Genomic DNA, 18,567 nt, shown 5'->3' on the forward strand with positions numbered 1-18,567 from the left:
GTCCTGACTTCTCAAGTCCCTTCCAGTCCAACATTTCTATGAATTGTAGCATGGGTCATTGCATTCAGCTGACCTAAACTCATGCTATTTCTATTAGTGTATCTTTCATTTCCTATCTGAAACTTTGCTTGTAGTGTTGATTTAGAGTTAAATAGCTACAACATTGTCTTAATGGTGGCTGCTTCTAAGTTGTAAATTAAACTATTAATTCCACATATTTGTGAAATAATCAGGGAGATCCTATTGGAATGAAAGCCATTAGAAAGTTGTAAGATACTGTAATGTCCCATTAGCAAGCCATCACAAAATGGTCTTAAAGTATGAAACTGTTTAAAACTACAGTAATCATGAAACAGTAAGCCACTCAAACAAAATTACAAAATGAATTTATTCCAAAAGCATAAGGGAACGTTTACAGTTGAACAAGGTGGTGAACAGGTGTCTCCAAAAGAATTCACTGAATCAGAAATTGAGAATGAAAGGAGGAGGGAACTAGCTATTTCTGAGGCAGCAAGAACTTTGCTGAAGCTGCACACGGTCTCTGAAAAAGATGTCTCAGAAGTTCTCATTCAAACTTCATTGAGCAAAGAAGCTGTTCGCATCCAGTGATTAGAATATAAATGTGCTTACAAATAGGCTTTGAAAATCATTAAGAAATCTTCAAATAATACAAATTATTGCCCTATGTGCAACATGCTGAATTTTCACCTGGAAATATAACATTGATCCCGTGCCTATTTTCAAAATGACATTTTGATCATGTCAATTTGTATTTGAAAGCTGAAGTTTAATTGCTCAGTTTCTTAATGAACATCTGAATTTAGCAAGTGTCTTATAATCAGTAAAATAAGTTCAACTCAAGTGCTTATGGAATGTCCAAAGTTTATCATCACTGTTCCAAAGCTGCACAAAAATCAAGTTTGGAGACAGCTTCTGTAGTTTTCCTGTTCTGGCTTTTTTTTTTTTTTTAAAGGGCCAGTTTTCTACAGGATCTTGCACTAGTTCCAGAAATGCAAATGCTGCATTCCTCAGATTGCAGTGATAAATATCAGAGAATATTAATGAAGACACCTGTCTCAGATTCACAAGCTATTCCTCACAAATACACATGAAACTAGTAGGAAAACATTACTTTTAGGCATTTGGTTTGGGGTACAGTCATCAAAATGTTGAAAATAAAAGTTAGGGAAATCTTCAGTCCTCTAAAGCCTAAGCTATTTTATGTCAACAGAATTTGTTAATATTTCTTCCTTCCCCACAACTTCTCTTTTTTACTATAACCACACCTTTTTACAATGTTCAATCTTTTAAGAATGACCTGAGAAGAAAGTAAAAAAAAGTGGTGAAAATAAGTTGGGGGGCGGAGGCGGGACAACGACCAAACCTCTGTGCCATATCTGCTCTTAAATTAAGCTGTATTTACTGGGTGTCCACTGTTAAATCAAAATCTTAGGTTACCACGAAGAACAAACTAGTACGGAGACTTTAATTCTCCACCTGAATCAAACAACATAGCTGGATTTTTTTCAGTGCTACCCAAAATAAAATTTTGTGTATTTTTAAAATGCAGTTGGTATTGTTTAAAAAAAAAATTTCAAGTGCCAACCACCCCAGAAATCTTCAAACGCACAGGAAAGAGCCAGGCCACTGCTGCTGTCCAACTCCTATTTATGAAGCTTAATCATTGTATCTGACTTTTCCCACCCCTGAAGTATTTCTAGTTTTTTTTTTTAAACCTGTTTAACTGAAATTTCATGGCATATGCATACATATTTATACTGAACATTAAAAACCCATTTGCAAAACACCACTTTTGCATTACAATTTAGGGAGAAGAGTAATTTGTACAAAAACATCGCATTCTCCACAACTTTAAGTTAAATGATTGCTTCATGCTACAAGCAAAATGTGTGTTTCCATGTTACAGACTTTAATAATCCAGCATTTGTCTGAATAGTCAACGATTCTGTTATAAGGAGTAAATAAATGGTAATTTAATAATGGTACTCTTCTCCACATATTGCAAGATATTGTTACAGATGAGGAAAGGATTACTGCAGCTGTCAATCTTAACGGATGTGTACCTTTGTAGTCATCCCTTTCCTGTCCATTATTTTATATATAAACTCAATTACAATATAGTTTTAGTTGAGTAATAGCTGATTTTTAGGTTAATATACAAACTGTCAAGATGTAGTTTCAGATAAAACATCTATGCTGTTTTCCAATTCTGAATAAACCCTGAAGACACTTCTAAAATAACTCAAAATTGCTGACTAATCATCCAAAAATACAGTTGTAGTTTCACTATGGACAAGTTTGTAGTCCGTTAGAAAAGTAGATCATACATACAAAGGTATAAAGAACATTTAAGTCAGTCTTTAGCAGAAGGCAGTCCTTGAAGGGATACAGTACTCCAGGCATCCTTTGATGAGCAGTACTTTCACTTTTACTGGTGTTTTACTCCATAATGGCTCTGGAGAATGCAATGGTCTGTTCAGTAGATTCTTCCTCGACTGCGATTACCTCGTCCTCCCCAGCCTCTCCCTCGGCCACCCCGGAAACCACCTCTCTGCTCTGAAAATAAATGCAAACGTTTATCTAATACAGGTCTGTGGTACTTGAATAGCAGATTAAAAATGAAATTGCAATACTATCATGCCTGTTACAGCTGTTCTATTATTTTAGGTACAATTACCTGGGCTAACCCCATCTACGCAACAGTACTTAAAACCTTCTGACAAGACTATAGTATATTGGTTTGAAAGGTTCTCTATCAGTTTTATTAAGAGTTTTTATTGCCTATCCATCATAGCATATCTCAAAAACTGACTTCAAATGGGACTAATGACCTACTTAAAATTAAGTATATACTTAAGTGTTTTGCTGTATTGGTACCTTAATGTTTTCAGTTTAAGGCTCCAACGCCACTGGAAGAACCAGAAGACATAAATGAACTGTTTGTACGTTGGAGTCAGTTTTTCATTTAGCTCCATTAAGAGTAAGTTTGATCTCACTGGAAGAACCAAAGTGTCTCAAGATTTCTCAGGCTTCCGTTATCTAGAGTCTGATCCCAGTGGAAGTCTTAATACATCAAAATGTTTTAGACCCCTACTATTTTTACCTCCCCTTGTAATAGTTATTAATATTGAGCCTTTAAAATTACATTAAGCTTAACTTTACAAAGGGAAGGACAGAACATTGGATATTTAAAATTAGACATATTTGAATGAGGAACTAAAAGTTTACCATCCTCAGCGGATCCTGCACTAACACGGGGACAAATTAGATTAATAGAATCATTACCAGCTATAATTTCTAAAATGATATTAAAAGTTAAAACAGCCTGTAGCCCTAAAGGTCTGCCTACCATGTCTAAAATTGGTGATGACAAAAATTACAATATTGGAGATAACAGAACATTATTTAAAATAATAATAATATAATGTGGAATTTTAGCTTTCAAACAATTTAATCCCCAGATCTGCAAGAGAATTATGTTGCAAAGTTGCTTAGTTATTAGGCTGGTAAACTTATCCTATTACTAGACCAGTGATTAAAATATATATAGATATAGATACTATTACATGGAAAAATCATGACAGCAAATTCTGGATCGTCTGAGGATCTGGAAAGGAACTTGCTTAACTGACATCCTTCCCAGAGGGGTATAATTCACACTGCAAGGTTCTTCCAAACTCACCATAAGAAAAGCTGCCCAGGTTGCTACTGTATTTCCCACTGGGTGGGTTGTATATTTGCCTGGCATCCCTTTTTGGTCCTGCTGGAGCCTTCTTCGGTGGTGAACTTGAGGTTGTATCTTCACTAGTTCTTTTTTGACTACAAAGGCACGAAAATATAAAGAGGTCTTTGAAAGATGCTGCACTATCCCCGACGTAATAAGTACAGACACAATATGCTCAGCCTCATAGATTAGTGTTTATAAGCCAGCAGAGCAGTTAATGGAAGATGGTATTGTGGAGCCTTCCTAAAATCCTCATTTTGATTAAATTATCTACTGTATCATCTCAGCAAGTCTTGACACCTTATACCATTCGCCAACAACTAGAGCTGCTCTGTGGCTCACAGTGTGGCAAACTGGATCCTAAGACTATCACTTATGCACAATGACTACAAGGTACTATTTTGCAGTTGTAACCTTAATTTTATCTAAGCTTTTTGCATGCAAATCTTTGTTTTATAGCTCGTGCTGAACACACACTGACAAGTTATTGTACATCACAAAATAAAGATTCCACGATATATGTATGAAATAACATCACATTAAGCAAGATTTCCTGGTAACTCTTACCCTGCGTCAGCCTTCTGTACTGGTTTCCAGGACAGCGTAACTGTGCTTTTGTAAGAAGGGGGAATGTGAAAAAGGTCCTAAACAAACAAAATTGTGGACATTTTACCATAAAATGAAGTACACGCCAATAACACTACATAAAACTTACCTATATTATGAGTCTGTATTAATCATACTTCCCTATTTCCCTCAACCTCCTTCAAACAAGCTCTTTAAAACCAAAGATGACTTAAGTCCTAGGATCCAGCAACAAGAATTACCTGGATGAACCACTTAAAAAAATTCAGCCACTTTATTCCATGCACTCTAATATGAAATTCTAATATTGTATTAACAGAAGTATCTCATGCTATGATTCTGCACAATACATTAACGTGTACTGTACATTACTACAATGAATTACAATGGCTCCTGTTTGGATCTCTGCTATCCCCACCACGGTGCTAAGCAGCAGCATGGGAATGAGCAAGAGTTGGCTCACACTAGAGTGCCATGGTAGGAACTTTGAAGGGAAAATATAATCAAAATATTACATTAAACTTCAAGTCAACATTTCAGGGATATATTTCTAAGTATAGATAACAAAAAATGGAATGTTACGAGGCAAGACTTGCTCAATCCTTAACTTGCTTTTATGCTTAAATATATTGTAAACTCCATCAAACCTGCTGAAATCAGACACAGCAAGTAAATCCTAAACTGAACATCGTTGTTATAGTACAATTGGCCCAAATTTCTGATCAAAATGACACCGCAAAGGACAACTGACCCATTATAGTGTTTTTTTAAAGTAAATCTTCCCCTCATGATACTGAAACAATATACTGGCCTACAAACAAACAAAGGGCTGCAACACTTAAAATTCCAGCTCCTCAGCAGGATAATCCACCAAATTCAAGATGGCTGGATGTCTTGATAATGATGCCACAAACTTTATACAGTGAGCAAGTAGAGTACTGAAATGGATTTCAGTCACCCAGTCACTGTTACTTTCAATTCAATAAGTTTGTTTAATAATTTCCATTGTTAGTTGCTAACATGTAGCTCCAGAGAGTTCACAAAGGAAATGTACTTCCATGACAGCAGGGGAGCACTCATCTCCTCAGACCAGGAAATTAACAAAAACTTAAGGGAAGAAGTTTAACGTAGTGCCAATGCTGAATTTGATTTATTCCATGGTAGAGATGACAGTGCAGTGTCTTGACAATAAAATTTGATCCCCATCTGGGGAATTTCTCAATAGCTCTCTGTTCCTGAGCCTTCCTTTTTAAGAGATCCTTCTATTACAGACCTGTTCCATACTTAGACATAACAGAAGATTTAAGGCTTACCTTGATTAAAACATTGATGTTATTAGTTATTTTCAAGGCAACCACTTTAATTTTGTTCTGCAAAAGGGGAAAAATACAGCAATTTTAATTCCAGCTATTTTAGAAATTTGAGATTACATCAGATGCATTTAGTGAAGACAGAAGTATTGGAATTTTACTGCACACTTCCTAATAAGTTTCTATGGCCTTGATGAGAGATCTATGGCACATTTCTATAAATGACTTAGTTACAATTTTTAGTTCTCAGTAATTTTGCATTTAATGAAATTCAGTTGGCTATAGAATTCCAGGAACTCCAATTTCCTACCATTCTTTGTTCAATACATTTAGCAGTCTCATTCAAAATGAAATGTATGGCGTGTAACTAGGCCAAACAGACAATCTGTGGATGAACAAAACACTACTATAATCTGAAAACCAAAGCCCAACTGTGACCTGTTGCATCTAGCTGCATGTGGTTGTGGTTTAGAACTGTCCCCTTTCTCCAGAAATGGCATCTGGATAGATTACACTGCCAGTCATGCAACCACTCCATGTATCTATCTGCCACCCATTCAGGCTTGCAATACAAACCCAGTCAAGAGAGCGTAACTGAAGCAAATGCAAGAACTAAGGGATGTTCAACAGTAGCAGCCCAGCAAAAACCTTTTGCAGAAAACTCTCCGTCATTGTCTTGTTTCAATATGCAAGGAAGTATGGCCAGGATCAGGCATAACTACTGAATAATCAGATACTGACTTAGGAAGCTAGCACCACTGGTTTGTTGTATGTGGAGTAACATTGCTTCTGAAATCCATGATTGGTACTGCAATAGATGGGAAACTTAACTGCTTAGAGAACTGCAAGACTGTCACATTAACAAGCCCAGGACACTGAACGTTGCTTTCTGGTATAAAGTGTTGGCAAACTGCCTTTATTTAAAAAAAAAAAAATTAAGGCTAATGCTCCTGAAAGTGACTGACAGTACTGGTTAGAGACAAGCAACAGTACAGCGATATACTATGCCAGCTTCCCGCCGCAGCTCTGCTAAACCAATTCAATCTTATCTGTTGCCCTCACTGTCCTAGTGCTTGGCCACTGTACAGCTCTGCTAATGAGCCTCAGTCCCAATCTGCTGCACTCCCAGCTAATCAGTGCACGCCAGTCCTGATTTCCAGCACCCTGTGACACTGCGGCCCTGTGCCCTCACACAGCTCTTTCAGCTTCCTTGACTACTGACCTGCAACGCAGTTGGTACTCCAAACCTGGACATGGCCAATGGCACCTAATTTAGTACTTTTGTAGTACTGAGAAATACTAATAACAAATTTGAGTTGAAACTCATTTGCACATGAGGAGAATTGAACCTGGGTCTGTAGAGATAAGAGAATAGTGCATTCATACATGCTGTCATCTAGCACTTACTAAATCTAGAAAACATTTGCCACTTTCCAGACCACGAAACAAACTTTATTCAAACTACAAGAGCTTTTTCGCCTCTAAAATACTTGCTATCAGCTGTATTGATAGTATTTGCCTGAAATGCAGTGTCAATTTACATTCATTTAGTAGGCTTAAGCAGCATAGTGATAGTCATTTCCCAGTATCATTCAATTAGTCATCTAAGCAAAAAAGGTTGGCATTTATAATGGTTTGCAATAGCTATTTCTGTAGAATCGATAAGAGAACTGTTCCTGGGGAATACATACCTCTTCTGTTTTTAAGGCTTCACCTGTTTTTCCTTGAAGTGCCAGACGAAGCTGCCGTATATAAACCTGCAACCCTCGGGCAAAATACTGTAGCCTAACAGAAAAAAGAGTTTAAGTATTTAATGAACCCCAACCAAGCCAAGCACAAAACTTCACACATTCCTGTAAAAGAAAACCACAAGCAAAAGGAAAACCGTGATAGGACAAGAGTTTTTTTTTAATTTTTAAATAAATGCTGAAAACATTTTTCAACCAGTTCATTATTTTACTTACTAATCTAATTTATTCTTCTCCTGCACCCAAACAGTTCAGCAGAGGAAGGATCAATAATATTCTACATTGACACTTCCAATATGCCCATTCCAGCTAGGTTTGCAGCTAAGTGATCATTCCAGTCTCTCGTACATTACCTGATTTTGAAGTCTTTCAATTTCTCTGCATTGAGCTTGGACGTGAGGAAGTCTGGAAGCTTTCGCCCCAGCTGATGAAAGCTATACAACAAACACTCCACATAGCTGAACTGCAACTTGGGCTCTTCATTGCCAGCATTCTCCCCATTCTCTGCTTCCTCTGGAGGGAGTGGCATGTACTCCTGATGAACACCAAGCAGAACAGATAAATGAGACACTTTCACTCACCTGTTCCCTTTTCTCCACTCTTTGCATCTCACCCACATTCACAAGAGGGCATGGCTATGAAAATTAAAACCTCAATATAGGATATAACCAAATCAGTTAGCTAAATATGTAAGCAGGTTAGCAGTCTAATCTATTTAACAGTTTCTCTTTAATATATGATCGTACAAAACTCCTCTGTAAAGTCAGTGTTTGGAAACAGCCAGTCCAGCAAACACCTAATTTATTAGTACCACTCTGTGCATTGTTGGATTGCAGGGAGGACCATTTTTCTATAGGCTCTGCTGCAGTCTTGTACAGACTCCAACAAAACTAGTTTAAGCTACATTACATAGGGCCTTATCTATTCTGACAATTCTAACAGAGTCTCCCTTCATTGCACTAGCTCCATGTTACTATCATTTGTTTGCAGGCCAGTGCAGATCAGCTACCAACACTTTTATCAGCATCTCAACTATACATGCTTTGAGCCAGTAAGCGTCTGTGATAGCCTTGCCACTACTGCTAGCACTGATGGATTTTAAGATCATCATACGAACACAAACAATGCTACTTTTTTCAACTTAGGTCAAAAATGGTGTGTAGAGAAATCATCCAGTTCTGCAATGCTACTGAGAGATTCAAAGTGGGCAAAGAGATCTTTGCACTTATTTGAACACAATAACCAGGGGTAACTACCTTTACAACAGAAAGGGACCAAAGAAAAATGGGTAATAAGCTACTGAAGGTCACTCACTTTGTGGAGTGCATTTTTTATTATTGTATCACAGCAAAAGTCTGCCTTACCAGTAATTTATCAAAAAGCTTCTTCAAGTTTGATTCTAACTTTTCCATGTCACCACAAAACGAACTCATTTCAGCAAGTAGTTTCAATACCTACAAACAAGAACAGCTCTTGGTAAAGCTACGAGTTATAATCACATGGTTGCATAATTTTAAATAAAAGTGGATTGCAACATTAACATGGTTTCTTCAGCATATTGCAACATTCAATTGCCAGAAATAGCAATCATGATTTTGGAAAGTCTATAAAATACAACTCATGCCAGGTGAGGGACATTTTACCTTTAATGCAGGCTTTAAGTAGCAGAGATTTGTAGAGAACTAATGAAAATTAACATGTGACAGTAATAATTATACATGTATTTTAACAATTATTATCAGTGAATGCCAGACTAAGTTTGTCTGAATCTCCTGTCTGCAATCTGCCAGATGTTCATTCAAGCCTCCTTCCTCAATGCATTTAAGTCCCTCCCAAAGCTACACTCCCTCCATCATGCCCACAAGAAGTGACACAATAAAAATAATGAATATAAAAAGGTATTCAAGTTATTCCCTCATGGCTTCTCAGTGAATCTTATCTATCTGGATCTGTCTTTCAGATTGTAAGCTCTTTCAGGCAGAAATTTTTCACTTTTTGTTTGTTTGTTTTGCACAGTACAAGCACATTGCTGACAAAGTGGTAACTCTAAGGGGGCTATTTGGAAGACAATGTGAAGGAACAGCAACAGCTTGGAGAGTTCAGTGAGATCACCATATGACTAATGACTGTAGTCATTATTCCTCTTAATTAGGGTAAGGGTTTTGCTTTCTGTATTTACTCTTAGGCATTAGAAGGAAGGTTCTGCTCAACACAGCTCCGTCAGCTGGTAGAGTGCTGTGGTCTTTCCTCATGTTATTAACTGGAAGAGCCACAGAAGAGTAGACCAGCACATTGCTGGAAAACACACTGTAGTTTTTACAATCCCAGAGAGTTATGCAGAGAAACATTCACTTCTGGAACAGGCACTATGATGTGTATGTTTGAGGTTTATTAGCTCTTACAGGCTTAGCTTACCTCTAACTGGATATCAAGGCCCTCCACTGGACTAGTCAGGGAACTGAGGTTTGGTAACACATGCTCACAGAAGTAAGTCACAAACCTTGTAGAATGAACATTTTTCTGTAAAAGTTCAGAAAGACACTAAGGTTACTGCAGGAGTCTGATTTAATTTATCCCCACCTTCCCTGCCCAATGGACACCCATCATTTTGCTACCCCTTAGCCAATTTCCCCCCTCAAAACACACGGGCCCTTCCAGCTAAGAGTGGTGCCTAGGCTACAGGGGATTTTGATAAAATTGCATATGCTTATTTTTTCCTATCTATAACAGTTCCATTTCCCTGAAAACAGGCCTTAAACTACTGCAATATGTCTGGCAATGGACTGAGTTAATCAATGTATAAATTTAAATCCATCAGTAGAACATTTGTCTATTGGACTCTGTGTTCTCATCTCTGCAATATTCCTAACCCTCACTGAGAATGGAGCAAGAGGGTGAGCTTAAGATTCAAACCCAGCTCTCTCTCGACAGCAGATACTGCTAGGTCAGCCCAGTGGATATGGGGTATGTATAATTACCATGTATAATTAATAGTATACCTGGCAAATATTCACTTTTTATGTCTAAAGAGGGGATTGTTAAGATTCCAAAGTCTGAGGGAAAAAAAAAAAAAGACACACAATCCAGGAACTTTTGCAAGGACTCATCCTACTCTGGTTGTGCAAGTGTCAGTGTTTTAAAAAGAAATTAACCTATTTCTGAAGTTAGGCTGAAGCCTCCTTTCAAAGTGGTAATCTATGTCTGATATAGTTGAGAGATGGAGCTTTCACTTGGCCAGAAATCCCTGCCCATGACCTTAAATCCTGCCTTTATCTTATAATGACTTTCCCTTGCAAGACTGGGGCAAAAGCTGACAAAACTCTTTTGAACACAGGATGTCTCAGAAGTTGCTCAGTTCCTTCTGTGCTATAGACACAAAAAGAAAACAACATATTTTCCTTTAACAGACTGTCAAAATCTCCTGGAGTGGAGGAGTGCATCGAAAACAGTTAAATTAGTGCAATTTAGAATTTCAGAGGCTTCTCCATTTTACAAGATGGGGAACTAGGGTTCAGAGATTAAATAACCTACCAAATATCACAAAGGAGGTCTGTGATACAGTCACAAATATAATCCAGTGCCTTAACCACAAGGACATACTTCATTTCTCATACCCCTCTTATAATGTTGAGTTGTGATGTTTTCCCCCTGATTCTGAAAGAGTAGTTCCTAAAAACTACACTGGGCACATAGAGCCAATGCAACAGAACTGCCCATCTGCCAGGGATGCTAACAAAGAACAAAAAGAATGGTATTAAAAGACTTCTGTAACCATGGAAGAAAGTTATCTTTACTAAATTAAGCCTAGAAATTGCTGAGCATGGAGTTTATTAGAGAGAGAGCTCCTAGAGTCAAGTTGGTAAGATTATCTTCCAAAACCAATAAAGAAAATTTCAATTCTCTCAGCTAACACACCAAGACAAATACCACATATGCTGAAGAATAGAAGTGGGAGACTGAGACATCATTCACATCAAATTCTTCAATTTGTGAGAAAGCAGGAACTTAGGGAAGACACAAAAGTTTACAAATCTGAATGGAACTTCTCCAGAACAGATCAGTCCATAATACATGTAAGACTTAGGTCAGAGAAACTGCTGACTATAAGTCACAGATATGCAATCACTCTGACACAATTAGTCACGATGTTAAAGACATTACAGTCAGTAACTTTAATATGGTACTAACTATACAAAAGGAAAGAAATACATACTGAGAAGAGTGGCACTGCCTGTCGAGTGCACTGCAAGAGTCTGTCCACACAATCTGGATCGGATGGATTGAAGGTTTGCTCCAGGTCAGCTTGTTCAGCCACGAGTTCCACCAGTTGCTGCCTCCCGCTCACTGTCTGTAAGCTTTTTAAGCCAGATAATATCTTCATGAAAAGGACAAATTCCTCACCCGTCACATCTTCAAGGACCTTAAAATAAAAGCAGAAAACAGAATCCCACTGAGGCAATTTGCAATACCCATCTCCTATTACACTTAAGGTGGTAAATAGCGCTGTTATCCAATTGTTCAGTTTTAGCTTCCTGCATTTTAAAAAATGGGAAAACATACAGTATCTCTGTATATGCCTCTGGGTTAAAGTAACTAGAGGGTCACACAGACAGAAATGTCATCAAACTGAGCATAGGACCTCACTTTGCTCAGCCAATAATTTTTAAATATCTAGTGTCCTTAGATTACTAACAAAAACTTAATGCCTAAAACTGAAAGAACTTTAACCATGTAATTTACTTCTTATTGTTTGGTTAGTTTTCTTGATTTTTCCATTTCTCTCAGTCTGGACAATGAAAATAGATTATAAACAAAAGTGGAAAAAATAGTTGCTTTTGCATTCACACGCTAACATAATGCTGTAACATCTGGGTTGCAAACATAGCAGGGTAATCACAGAATCATGTATACATGCCATAACATGCATGGCATTTTAAATAATTAAATACTGGAAACATTTCTATTACAAAAAAAGCTGATTTAACAAAACCTAAATCTGGAGTGAAACACAACACTTACCTTCTTTGATTCAGTTAATATGAGCTCCTCTACTTCCTTTGTTAGCACCTCCTCAGGCAGGGTCTTGAGTTTTGTAGAGAGGAACTTGATGGCTCGTTCTCTCACAATATCCTCTCCCTGAAGAATCTGACTGAACAAGCCTCCCAGTGTCCCTGAAATGCAAACAAAATTCAACTAATGCAAACCATTCAACAATTTTATAATTATGATATACAGTAAAATGAAAACTACTTTCCAAATTGGAAAAGCTCCAGAACTTATTTTAAAATTGCTAGTTTTAGAAACGAGGTAAACATACAGCACAGCAGAACACATAATTCTTAAAGGGAGAGATCATGCCTTCCTGTATATTTGCATATCAAATAACATTTCGGGTGCCACTCTATTACAAAGTTGTAATGGATCTGTATTTATATAAGCTAAGCAGCTCAAGATCTCTGACACAGAACAGCAAGTAATAACATTTGCTTAAAATTCTACACTGCCTTGCAGCAGATACAAGTACCATTCCTGATCTCACTCCTTGAGACTTACCAATGACTGGTGAGCTTTAAACAATAAAAACATTATATATAAAAGAGTCTGTTCTTTACCTTTAGCATCCATCTTAAAAATACTTAGCAGAGCATTGTTCACCAAGTTGAATTCTGCAGAATCATCTGGGGGAGAGAAAATTCAAAGTCATGTATCTTTCTGAAATGCTGAAGTAAGGGCAAGAATAAAGGGTCAAAAGAATACTCCATCATAATACAAAAAGGTTTCTGCTCCTGACATCTGGTTACAAAGAGCAAGTCACTGCAGAGTTTAAATGTTTAACAAATATTTCCTGTCATCCTGACAGTGAAGATACAAAATAGAAATGAAAAAATAAATTTCACCAATAGAAAGCTTTAAAAACCAGAGTCACAAACTTTTGTAAGTTAACTATCGTAACTAAATATTTTGGTTAGCTGAAGAGATGGTTAAACCCAGTAGTAACCAAAGTGATACCAACTGATATATTAATGATAAATATTTTTTTTATGGATTTACTTCAGAATAAGTTTGAAGTTCTCCAGTGCTTTCCAAATAGGAAGCAAATTCTTTCCCTCTTATTTTGTATCAAATAGGGCTTCTGCTGCAAAGTGGCATCAAAATGCAAGTCCCTTCTGAAAGGCAATATTTCCCATTTACTGACTAGGAGAGACTAAAATAGTGCATTTACAAAATAACTCTGAACATTTAGTAAATATTTAGCTCTCTACAAAGCCACTGGGGTTTTCTTTTTGAACATAAACTAATATATATTGTATATGAAATACTGAATGATGTTAAACGTTTTAATTTACTGTGCACTGAAAATGTGAAAGTTTAAATTGTGCCAAAGAAAATAAATCCATTGGTCTTTCAGAGCCTTTAGGAAATAAATGATCCCCATGGACACTTGATTCAAGACAGATCCAGGGCACCAATATATGAAAAGTTCATTAGCTCTTGTATTGAGGGCAAGGGTAGCCCAGGCCATGGAAAGCTGGGACAAAAATATTGAGATAACTGTAAGTCATTCTGCATTAAATTAAGATAATCAATCACTTCCCAGCAGAATTGGAGGCTAGCATATTTGCGCTACAGATATGAGATGTGAATGACAGGGGAAAAGAAATGGAGCAAAAACAGGACATGAAGACAACTGTGGCAGATTGCTACATAATAAGCTAATGAATCAACAGAGGAAGAATTCAGTTTCTACAATGGTAACTCTCTTCAACTAAACCAGCCACAAACATCCATGTAACAGAAGCACATGGCAGCAGGAAATAGGCAAGGAAATCATCAGTACATGTTACCTGACTGCAGAAGCTGGGTCAGTATGTCAGCTACCCGGGGAAGATTATCTCCTGTGGCAAACTGAGGCAGCTCCTTGATTGCTTGGCGTCGGATCTGTCAAAATGAAATACTGTCATCATCTGAACAGAAGTCTCAAAATCTTAGCACATAATTACAGGAAGAGTAAGACTGCACTGATTCTAAAAAGGTTCAGAAGAAAAACAGCTAAGTGAGAAAAAAAACCCACGCGTTTGATATCTAAGCCAACATAGAGTAAGATGATTTAGTGTGTGACTTCTGCTACCTTTTACTTCCTGTAGCATCCCTGAATTAAATGCTGAACTCAAATTTTCTGAATTGCATATGCTGATGTAAACTGCAGAACCCATGTGAGGTTTTTGATTTATTTAACTCTGCTGTGCCATTAGTTCCATACCAAAAAGTCTCTGCCCCAGCTATTAATCAGACACTAGTGACAACTCAAACTTCAACATCTGTGGTTGGTTTGGAGAAGTCTTATGAACAGATATTTGCAGATTATAAAATAACTATGATTTCATCTTGAGCCTAATATTTTTGGGCAAATGCCATTTTAACAATTTCTTTGAACACTTACATAAAAAAAATCACTAACTAATCAAAACCTCATGAACAAATTTGTATTAAAAAATAATACAACTTCCATCCTTTATTTGATCATTTTCGACCACTTCTAGATAGGTATTATTGGCTAAAACAGAAAAAAATGGGTTAGTTGTTAGTGTACAAGAGTCAGAAATACTGGGGTTTCTTCCCAGCACAGCTGATACTTCCTGTCTGACCTTGTGCAAATCACCTAGGTCTGATTTCCAGAGGTGCTTAGCCTACAGAACTCCCATCAAAGCAAACTGGAGTTGTGGGTGCTGAGGACTGCTGGAAAATCAGGTCTTTGATTTTTTTTTTTTTTTGTGACTCATGTTTCCAATGTGTAAATGTAAAATGGGAGAAATATTTCCTTACCTCCCTGAGAAGATGTAAGGCTTAATACATGTAAAGTACTTGGATATTAAAAAGTGTTAGGGATATGAAAAATATTTTTAGTTCAGTCTCTGGCTAGAGAATTTTTTCCTGTAATTGGAAAGGGTCGAGTCACGAGGGATAGTGAAGAAAGAAACCCAAGGAAGATTTATCTGGTGATAGAAGATGAGTCCAATTACAATGTGTTCTCCAGACATTATTTGCATTATAAGCATTATCAATGAGCTAAGTGACATGCATCTGTAGGAATCAGCTTATTTCACCCAAAGTGATCAGAATTGTTTTGACTGAAATAAGAGGAAGGCACTAACGTATTGTTAGTTTAATTATAATTTTATGACACACAGACATAATATGCTTGGAAACATATGGACACTGAAGTCCAATTTTTTGCAAGAAAATACTTATATAAAATGGGAAAGGAATAAAAGGGAGCACAAAATAAGAATTAATATAGCAGCTTGCTACAAAATGTCCAGCATGTATCCTTACAGAAACATCTTCATCCTCACAGAGGTCCAGTTGGGCATTGATAGCTGAATCAGCCAGCTCAGGAAAATGTTTGAAGAACTTTGGAATAAACTGTGCTGCTAGTCTCTTCTCCTTGGCACCTCCCTTTACGCCATCCAATATCACCTGATAAGCATCTTTATGCTAGAAGAAAAGACAGACTATATAAAGCAGAGTCTACTTTGGATTTCCCTAGGACCAAGAAAGGACTTTTTACTCTCAGTTACACTTCACTTTCACCATTAATACAGCAACCTATTTGCAAAAAGTTCATGTATATTAATGATAAATTAACCGGACCATAATTTGCTTTGACATAACTGTGCTGACTACTAATCAAACCAACAAAATTATTGATCAAAAAATAAAGGCTTCATTTAATGAAAAAAATTACTGTCCAAACCACCAATAAGGTAGGAAATGGCTTATGGTATTCTACTTCTTTTGAGAGAGTGGCAAAATTTCCACTGACTTCAGTAAGAGATCAGGCCCTTAATAGACAATTGGACCAATAAATCACCTTCTGTTCAGCTGAATAATGTTAAATATTTATACCATCTAAGAGCCAAATGTTACAATTAGATCTACATGAGCAGACCCTTACACAAGCTGGGTCACAATGAAGTTGATAGAGTGCCACATGATTATCAGGGTTGTATGGCAGGATCGGAACCTGGAAGCCTACTATCTAGACAGGAAGGAATTAATTGTAAAAGATACAAGAACTACAATAATTAGTTTCTCTCTCAGATGCCATTTGACATTTGATCTTTCACCTGGCCTTGCCAAGGCATTTTTTTTTTAATTAATCTAGCAAGCCAGGAAATTATACTGAGATGCTTTTCTTTTCATGCCCTAAAGACAATTGCTGGCCAGAACTGGACAAGCAATCTCTCTGTCCCCAAATTATACATCTGTAAGTGACAGTAGTTCACAGATGAATAATCATATTGGTCTTGTCTTATTCAAATATTGTTCCTACCACCTGTCTTTTAAATAAACTATTGTACATAATTTCTATACTTGGAAATAAGTTTCCCCTCTGACCAGTAACTCCTCAATTATTATGCACCAGTTGTCATTTACTTACTTTGGCTATTTTCATTTTCACTCCTACATCTGCTTAGCTGTTCATTGCACACAGGCCCGGATCCTGCAAGCTCTTCTGCACATACTTAACTCTATTTACGTAAAGCTATGCAGGACTGAAACCTTAAAATGCTAGCAGAAGTTTCCCAAACAACATATTATAACTGGAACAAAAAATCAGAATACTTTATTCTAAAGAAAATGAACTGAATTCTATTTTTAACACCCTACTCTCCTCACTGTTGCAGAAAGGATGCTTTACCCAACACAGCCTGTTCTGGATGGCAATAATAAATTTAAAAAACGCAAGACATGTCTTTTTTCTTTTTATGACTGCCACAAGTTTCTCTGGGCCAAACACCGATCAAGGCAGGTCTGTTTTCTGAGACTGCGTTAATAACTCAAACTCCAGAACACCACATTTGAAACAGAGCCCCAGGCCTGACGAGCAGAAGGGAGCTGCAAGGAACCGATTTTTCAGAGGTGATGGCTACCCACAGCTCCCACTAAAACGCAACAGGAGCAGCGGTCGCTACGCACTTCTGGAAGTCAGGCCTTCCACGTCCTGGGGAAACGCTGGCTACAAAGCCCCTCTACGCCTGAGATCCAAGCGGCGTGTAACGAACGCCAGGTCGAGTCCCCTCCGACTGAACGAGGCCGGGTCTGCAGCAACAGCAAACGGCGGCGGCGGCGGGAGCCAGGCTTTCACCGCTAACGCCACTGGCCCAGGCTGAGGCTTTGGGCGGCGTGAGCAATGTTTTAATCAGTGACTGTTTTGCTTACCCCGCTGCCCGCCAAGCGGCTCAGGCCCAGGCCCAGGCCGATCCCCGCCCCCTCAGCCTCAGCCAGCCGCCCCCCTACCCGCAGCCCGCTCCGGGCCTGCGCCCCGCAGCTTCCCCCCGGCCGGGAGCCGCCGCACGCGAGCCCGGGGCTTTACGGGGCCCTGCAGGCCGCGGCCGGGACCCACCTGCCCCGCGGTCTCGGTGGCATCGGCCAGGATCCCATAGTTGCGGTAAAGCTCCTCCACGGTCGGCATCGTGCGGCTGGGGCCGGAGCTGGAACCGAGGCCGCCGCGGCTCAGGGCTGCTTCTCCTGCGGCTGCGGCTGCTCAGGCGTCTACAGCCACGGACGCTGCGACTGCTGCGACTGCTACCGCCGAGCGAACAGCCCCGCGCCTCCCGCGGCAGCGACCCCTGCAGGCGCGGCGGACTCCCTGCGGCCGGGCGGGGGAGCGCGGAGCCGCCGGGGAACCCGGGCTGGGGACTGGCAAGGCGGGCCGGGAGCGTAGCTGCTGCTGGGCCGCTAGTCTCCCAGGAGCAGCCCCTTGCCCGCCCCAGCTGCCCTCAGCCCGGGCGCCAATGGCGCCGCCGCCACGTGAACACCTGCAGTGACCCCTGCCCTGGCAGAGCCTATGGCCATGGTCAGCCCTGCCGGGTGCCTGTCCTCTGATCGCCTCGGGGCACCGCAGCGATGGCCTTAGCCCAGCTGCTACCCCGGGGTGTCATTAGCCAGCAAGGCCTTGGCCACACACAGACACAGAAAGTCCGACATGATGTCTCGACTGGCCCAGCATGGTGCTGACAGTAAGCTACATCTTCGCTACTGAAATCAACCCACATACCAGGATCTTTTCTCCTATTATGTACAGCATGAGCAGGTTCAGTCTCTGACACATCCACACCTTCTAGAACAAGGTCTGTTTTACCACCAGGAGTAGGATGATCAGTTACAGTCTCTG

General features: G+C 39.1%; 1 protein-coding gene across 1 annotated transcript; it reads right to left on the minus strand.

The window, feature by feature from the left end:
• Positions 1 to 369: 369 nt before the first annotated feature.
• API5 (apoptosis inhibitor 5) lies at positions 370 to 18,004 on the minus strand. Its single transcript, XM_039536902.1, has 14 exons — positions 17,797 to 18,004; positions 15,723 to 15,884; positions 14,234 to 14,327; positions 13,001 to 13,066; positions 12,408 to 12,559; positions 11,602 to 11,808; positions 9,804 to 9,908; positions 8,753 to 8,842; positions 7,742 to 7,923; positions 7,332 to 7,425; positions 5,644 to 5,700; positions 4,313 to 4,389; positions 3,704 to 3,840; positions 370 to 2,577 (listed from the first exon to the last, which is right to left on the minus strand). The coding sequence occupies exons 1-14, from the start codon at positions 17,863 to 17,865 to the stop codon at positions 2,498 to 2,500; spliced, it is 1,572 nt and encodes a 523-aa protein (XP_039392836.1). The 5' UTR covers positions 17,866 to 18,004; the 3' UTR covers positions 370 to 2,497.
• Positions 18,005 to 18,567: the final 563 nt, after the last annotated feature.

Source organism: Mauremys reevesii, linkage group 4, assembly GCF_016161935.1.
Source record: "Mauremys reevesii isolate NIE-2019 linkage group 4, ASM1616193v1, whole genome shotgun sequence".
Classification (NCBI taxonomy): domain Eukaryota; kingdom Metazoa; phylum Chordata; order Testudines; family Geoemydidae; genus Mauremys; species Mauremys reevesii.